General features: G+C 41.2%; 1 protein-coding gene across 1 annotated transcript in view; it reads right to left on the minus strand.

The window, feature by feature from the left end:
* Positions 1-7,838, minus strand: part of IMPG1 (interphotoreceptor matrix proteoglycan 1) — a 42,233-nt gene that overhangs the window by 32,025 nt on the left and 2,370 nt on the right. The window contains exons 2-6 of the mRNA XM_010085912.1: positions 7,243-7,476; positions 2,938-3,104; positions 2,696-2,724; positions 1,276-1,343; positions 150-241 (exon numbers count right to left, since the gene is read on the minus strand). Of these exons, the coding sequence (XP_010084214.1) occupies positions 150-241; positions 1,276-1,343; positions 2,696-2,724; positions 2,938-3,104; positions 7,243-7,476 (590 nt within the window). The remainder of the gene's footprint in view (positions 1-149; positions 242-1,275; positions 1,344-2,695; positions 2,725-2,937; positions 3,105-7,242; positions 7,477-7,838) is intronic.

The following is a 7,838-nucleotide window of genomic DNA, read 5'->3' on the forward strand; positions in this document are numbered from 1 at the left end:
GAACGGATGCTAACAAAACCCTTCAGTCCTGCCAGCAGTAACAGAGGGGAGCACTAAGTGCTTCTAAGGCTTCCCCCTCTTTTCTGCTAGCTGAGCTCAAAAAGAAGAGGTGAGTGAAAAAGTGTGAGAGGAAAATAGGCTGCTCTCACCTTCACAGGAGTCTTCGTGTCGTTAACAATCTCGTTGAGCAGGGTGCCGTTAGGTACCGGTACGTACGGAGAGAGGGATGTGCCAGGAGAGCCTGGGGAAGTTGAAGGTAAAATCAAGCAAGAGCAGGTTTGCACGTCAAAAATGTTCCCCTTTCTGTGCTGGTCAGGTGCCAGCTCCCTGGAGAAGCTTTCCTTGTGGAGGGTGTGTTTGAGCGCAAGGGAAAGATGGTCATGACTTATGGCACGGGTAAAGTTGCTGCTTTTTATACAACAGACAGCCTTTCTGGGTCAAAACATCAGTGCCGTTGCACGTGTGTGGCTGAAGGCAAAAATGGCACCGACTGCGCATTGATGGAATTGCGCGAATTAAATAATAATATTTGGTTGTTTCCAGTCATATTCATTATATATCACCAAATGTCCAAGCTTGATTTTCCCAATTGGGATCTTTGTCTCTCTGATAGCCACCTTTCTTTAGGGCTCAGTTTAAAGTAACAAGAGACTTGGACAGAGTTTTCTGGCTAGAGGCAGAATTGCCGTGCTGGAAGTTGCCATCAATAAGATTCCATCATATTTGGCCGTCACAAGAGTATGTGTGCAGGATGTTTCCTCCTTGAACCAAAATGCTCATATTTACACATTTTTATCACTGCATGAATTTCTAACGTTATTTTAAAGAACTGTTGTACCCAATAGTGTAGGTCTAATTGGAATAATCTGCTCAAATTAATGTCTTGGCATCACTATGACTTTCTGGCTAAAGGAATTATTTTCATCTGCCTTTTTTTTTTTTTTTTTTGGTTGGCTAACAAAATGTAGCAGCTGACACTCTAAATGTTATTTCATAACTGAAGCAAAATTAGCTCTACTCTCCTGAAACTAGGAAAACACAGGCAGTTAAAGACTGTGGAATAAACCTGGAATGCTATATTTGAGTAGCAGATGTGATGAAAAGAAATAAAAAAATGCTTCTTATAGTTTATTTTGCTAAAGCATTTTCATTGTATTTCACTGAACTTATGCTTCTACTGCATTCATTAAATTACAGCCTTCTAAGATCTATGGATCACTGGCCTTAGCAATTCTGTTTAATGGGCAGACAGACAGCAAGCAGACTTGACTTTACCTGTAGAAATAGAAGGAATGTCTTCCAGCTTTTTGCCACCTGTTTTCTCTGTGGATATTTCATCTTTCCTATCAATCAAATAGAAATGAGTGATTTAATGATCAGCATGATGTACTGGTAATGGCAAAGGTGTAAAAAAAAAAAGAAAGTGGAAATTACCCCTATATTAAGTATACTTCAAATGAGAGAAGTTATTTCTAGTGGAATATTTGATAAGCTGGTGAAACAGGCAATGGAACAGGAGATCATATTTGATATTCAACAGTTTGTTTCCTCTCCTCAATATGGTATTCGCTCCTACAATTAGCAAAAATACTCATTTGATATATTCCTCCACCAAGGACTACCAATCCTGCCAGGAGTCTGCTCGTGAGGTTTCATGACCAATTTTCTCTGTGCAATCAGAGGGATGGGGTTGCAGGGACTAAATCAATGCACAGGGGCTGCTTTTTCTCTCTTTGAAGTCTGTGAATTGTTGGCCACTGACTAAAATGGAAACAAGACTTCTTGTACATTATCTAAACCAACTATTGTCCCCTTTGCTATATGTCATCCGATCAAAATAGTTCAGTGAGAGCTCTAGGCTTATTCTAATTTTAGAGCCAATAGATATGTCATGGTTCTGAGAGCGTTTCACGGTTTGGTGCGAGGAGAGGATGGGTGGACTTGTTGTCAGCCTGCATTGTAATATCTTATGGACACTTCCAGCTAAACACAGTTTCAAATCTGATTCTTGGATGAAGATTATCTTGAACTGTAGAAATGCTTACATTTGGATCTGGATGTAGTATTGATGTGTTAGAGCCTACCATGGTCCCCATGGCAGACAGCTGAATACTCAAGTAAGAATGTCCCTTTGGACTCCCAGGGGAGTTTAATTAGGCCCTACATTATTAAAAATGCATTTCTGAGAAAGAATAACACTCAAAGCTCCTATGTCATCATAAAGGTATAAAGGTACCTAAGACCTATGTGATCATGAGACGGTATAAGTTATAAATGGAAAAGATTATTTGCTACTCCTGAAAATCTAAGAAAATTTGAAGGAAGAATAATACAATAACCAGAGAAACTGCGGACAATGATTTGTCTGGCTGTACTATAGCATTTATATGCAGAAAACTCCCAATTAACACCAGTCTAACACAAAGCCGTGGCTCTGGCAGGGTTTCATGCTCACGTTACTCTAAGACGACATCCAGTGGTGTCTCAAAGGGAACAGGCAACTCAGACATTTCTCCACCTTTACCATTTGTCGTTCGATTACTGTGCACTACGATACACACAGCATACACATCTCTCACAGCACACATCAAATACACCACAGTGCTATATCTGTTCACGTCCGCGCACATCGACACACAGCTTTTTTGGAGAAGGCAGTAATATCAAGTGACAAGGTTCTACTTGTGCTACTTACCTTTCCTGGAAGGTTCTATGTTTTACTCGCTGCAAAAAGATTAAGAAAAACAGCATTTTACTAGTGGGTGTACCCAGGCATTGAGCAGAAGCCTGATAGCTCTTTCGTTTATTGTACTTTTATGTTTTCCTTCTAACACATGCCCCCTCCTCTTCCTGAGCAATGCTTTCTCCTTATATAAGCAGACGGGGAGGCACTTGGAAGTCTCCCCCGGTTTCTAAACACACGTCAGTTGTCCTTACCCGCTGGATTATTTCCAGGTGCTCTTGGGAGTTGCTGAAGTTTTTGCCAATGTCAAATATGCAGAAGGTTTCCCTCTGGCAGGCAGTAACCCAGTTCTGATATTCAGAAGTATCAGGAATCCGATCCAGAAAAATCCGAAAGGCTTCCCACACAGCTTCCTGGCAGACTGAGAGAAGAGAGGGGCTGGGGATGGACGCTTTGAACTAAAAAGTGAACTTGAAAGCCTTTACGAGGTGATTTGGGATTTACGCATTTTACTGTACTTAGGAAAGAAATGTAGCTTCCAGGTATTTATAGATATTTAGGTCTTTCAGAGTTGACAGTCACTTGCCTTTATGCTGAAGAATTAACTGTCCTTGAGTGAGGGACTGCTAATTTCCAAAGAGAGATAGATTGCTCATTTTAAAAGAGACATTCATTTGGCCTGACACTATCAACATGAATAAGGAGGAAACAATAAGCACGCTTCCCTCACCTCAGAGGTGCATACATACAAATATCCATACTGAATGGTCTAGTGAGACCAAACAGGGAGGTAGAGGAAAAACAATCTAGCAGCCATCATACTTGATTAATCAGAATTTTAACCATATACAAAAGTTTTGTACATTAGTATGGTTAACTATGCCTAGAATAAGCTAAACAAAACATACTTAAGATTTTTAGATTCCCCACATATGTAACAAAATATTTTAATGGAAAAAATATTTTTAAATGTGGCAGGATAAATTGATTTTATTTTATTACAAATTTTTAATGTAATTGGTATTTTCGAAATCTTAAGCACACTGCAACAGAGACATGCTTTCATGTTTCTTTAAACACCTCTGAAAAAAATGGAATTATTTACTATTGGTAAAATTCCTTTGGAAAAAACATGATTCCCTTCCTCTCTGCACATCTATACACAGTCATTTGTTCAGTGTTACATATCTCCTCCACGGTGATGAATCACCCAGGTAAGTGCCAGGCTGCATCAGACAGATTTACAGGTACTGCGGCTGCAGAGAGAACAGTGGTGTTCTGCATCATTTGTGGAAAAGAAAATGAACATCAAGAGAATATGACAGGGGGGGAGATTTCGAAAAGGTGGTGTTCAGGAACAGCTCTAAGGGACCTTCATTTAGTGGATGCAAACTGACTTAATTACCTGAGATTATGTAAAACAGATCATCTAATAGTGGAGACTAATGCATTTACAAATTCTGTTGGCTCACTCCTTATGCAAGAAAGCTGTGAAGTTCAGCTGTAGGATGTTACAAAATATATTAGAGTGCATATTTGGGCTTGGCACCCTGTTTGTGATCTATTTTCCATCAGTCAGAACTCTGTCAGGCATTTCAGGGAAATCTTGTGAAAGGTAAGTTCCTGCTGCACCAACCTTGCTCTCTGGCACTGTGAGTGAGGATTGTGACATGCACGGGTACCTGAGGGAGGGGGGGAAGCAGCAGCAGCAAGGCTATGAAATGACTGCTCAGAAGTACTTTGTGGGGTTTACTTTTCCGTGATGATTCTGGCAACACCGGCCTTGGATATGTCTGCAGAAATAAATTTCTGAGTGTCACAGATGGCCAGGTGGAGCTACACGTTTGAGTGCCCTATTGCCAACATCTGACTGAAGTGTCATCTGTTTTGTAAGTTGAAACAATTTTCTGGAGGATAAACTGTTCCTCCTCCAGACAGCCACTGCCTATCCGATGAACTATAGAAATATGTCTTTGGATTTCTGTTCAGATACCAGCCCCTCCCCACACCCAAAATACTGCTGAGCTGCAGAAGCACCCCCCTGGACAGGCTGTTCTCTGCAGGAGCTGTGAGGTCAGTTGGGTGGGAAACCAGCATGGCTTGGGGGCTGACCCAACCAGTGTGTTTGAACAGAACCGGGTCAGTTCATCTCAGCTGCAGCTCTACCTTCCCAATGGGGGACTGCCGCTGTCACTATTTATTGATTCCTCTGCTATTGTTAGAGTCAACAGAACCAGTTTTGATCTTTGGCTTTGTGAAAATATAGTGTATACCCACTCAAGATGAAGGAGCACACTTCTTCAAAATGTTTAAAGTTAAATGCTTTTGGAGAAGGGGATTTTCAAACATAGGAGAAAAAACTTTTCACAGGAACTTGCTAGCAATTTAAAAGCTCTTGCCTTCAGCACTTTACTTTGCAAAGTTCATAGATAGGACTTTTTTTTTTTAAATTTTTTTCAGTACTTGATACCTGCTTTGACTTACAGTGAGGTAATTAATCTGCATTATCCAAAATACCGATGTCTCTGAAATGAGTGCAGGTTCTCTAGGTATTCTCTAAACCTGCTGCAGGGCTGTACTCACCTCGCTGTTTCAGGGCACCTCAGTAATGACTGATGAATGACCTACTCTCCCCGTAGAACAGCTACATGTGGAGCAGATGTGGGCAGATTATTAAAAAGGAACAGGCTGTCTTTTGAAGAGATTTATTCATTACGAGACAGCAGTTAAGGCTACTTTCTGTCAGCTTTTTCTCACTTATAACTCTAAGGTGTCTGTTTTTTTCTGAGCAGTAACTGCTGAATAACGATATACCGTCTGATGAGAAGTAATCAAGTTGCCAGGGTTTAGATAAACATGACACATGGCCATGTGAGGAGGCATCATAGCTGAGTCCTTGTGTGCTTCCAGTTTGCCCTGCATCATGAGGGACTGTCTTAATGGTGACTTAAGCCATGGGGCGTTATTTCAGAATTGGTGGAGGGCCACAGTTGGCCCAGGTTATCCAATAGCAACTGTCTGAGCTCCTATACCTGAGCTGCCTTGTGTCGTGTGCTCATTCCTGAAAGTATAGAATATACATATAAATACGGAAAAAAAAAAGAGTAATTTTTACTAGGAAGCAGTAAAATTCTCTAGAGGACAGATATGATCCACAGTGCTGTTACAGTTCTGAATGTGTCATGGGAATTGGAGGGGTGGAAGTGGTCTCCTGGACTTTAGGTCAGGAAAAGAAGGGACCTCAAGGTGTGTCTGCAAAACAAAAAGTAAGGTTGTCCCACAGGCAGACAGAGGCTGTAAGACCCCAGTGTGGCTACCAGATTAGCTTTTCCTGAAGGCTTGTACTGTGGTTACAGCTTAAAGGATAATGCTTGCATCACCACAGTTTCACTTCTATCTTTTTTTTTTTTTTTTTTTCATTTATCACTTTCATCGGGTAAATTAGCATTCTCAGCTGGGAGGGAAGAAGTCTTGGGTTCTTATCGTTCCTTGCAGGAAAGATGTTTTGGAAGTTTCAACCAAGGATATTGTAATGGAAAATGTGCAATTATTCAAGGGAGCAGAAACACCTTTTTGTGAACGAGCACACAAATTATTCAGCTGCAGTCATCTATTCTCTTGATTACTTTTTGGGAAATGCTCTGACTTCAGTTGAAGAGCCGGATGACATGTACTCAAAGAACGTTGTGAGTGCAGGACACTCTGCTGGGAAGAGGAGCTATAAGTTTAAACCTGCTTGCACCACAAGACTTCCAGAGCCCAATACCCCACTTCAAACTGACGTGCTGCTCTCCAAAAAGGTGGTAGTATTGTCGTCCTCAGTTTTTAAACAAAAATGTCGTAGTTGTAGTTCTTTGAGTTCAGGTCAACGATACCAGCCTGTCCCAGGATAGCTTGTTTTCAGCCCAATCAGCGGTGTGACCAGTAGTTTTACGGACTTTTAAGATTAAATTGTATTTAAGAAAGGCTTTTTGGATTAGCGTCTTTAACATGTTTCAGAATTTTTTTCTGATGCCCATTGGATACCAAATATGTTTGTATCCATAGGAATGGCTACAGGCACCGGAGCAGTTTGCCCATGCTGCCTATAGCAAGTGGCTGCTGGAGTAAAATTTGTGCAGCTCTACATCCAGGTTCATTTCAGAGGGAACTAGCTGGTTCCCTGAGAGAGAGCTGAGGAGCAGCAAAGTTACACACACATGTGTGAATGGTTGGAGATCCGTACAGTGGACAAACAGGTAAAGTCGATTTAGAGAGAGTAGATGTTGCCTTAGATACTTGCATTCCAGAAGCACTGGCTAGGTTTTAGAATTAGCTTTGGACTGTCTAGCTGCAGCACAAAAATACACATTTTTTAAATACAAATTGTAACAGCCACAGAATGAAAAGCTGCAAAAGGGAGAAGAAGGAGGAGAGGAAATGTAAAAACAGAGGGCTATTTGCACTGTATATTCTAGGGACTTAAACCTGGAGTGATAACTTTATGGGCTCTTTTTATGTTTCCTCAATTAAAATAAATATTTTCAGGGAGGAAGTCCATGTTGCAATCATCATCTTACCTCTCAGTCTGTAGTAAGCTTGATGACTGGCTAAAATCTGTTTCACTGATTCTTGTGGGCAAACCTTCACACCAGTTGAGAAAAAGGATGACCTCTTTGTTCGGTGTTTTGCCATGTCAAATATCCGCCGTATGGTTGATACTCTGGACCTCTTTGTTGTTCTTTCTGTTTTGTCTGACCCTGAGGCATCTGCAAGATGTTTGGCTTCACCGCGGTTTATTTTATTAGGAATTTCTGGAAAAGACAAAAATAAGCATGTGCATCAACATACATTGCACAGGCAGTATGTATCAAGTGCACGGTCATGTCTGGAAAATGGGCATGAATCTGAGAGTCCTTTTTGTTACATTATACTGGTGTCAATGCCCTGGCTGAACTAACATGCTGAGGAGGAACGTCCTTGTGATCACAGGGGGAACTGGGGCTCAAGGGACCTGGTAACTAATTTCCTTATACCTCAACATGTGACCTCCAGGTAACACAGGGGAAAAGTTTCAGAGGCCCAAAATCTTGTTTTCAAAAGTGACTTTGGGTTACATCCGCAAAGGACACAAGTGCTTGAGCTTCATGCTACAGCTTCTCATTTGTGAGCATAT

The sequence above is a fragment of the Pterocles gutturalis genome, unplaced genomic scaffold (genome assembly GCF_000699245.1).
Source record: "Pterocles gutturalis isolate BGI_N339 unplaced genomic scaffold, ASM69924v1 scaffold29370, whole genome shotgun sequence".
Lineage (NCBI taxonomy): Eukaryota > Metazoa > Chordata > Aves > Pterocliformes > Pteroclidae > Pterocles > Pterocles gutturalis.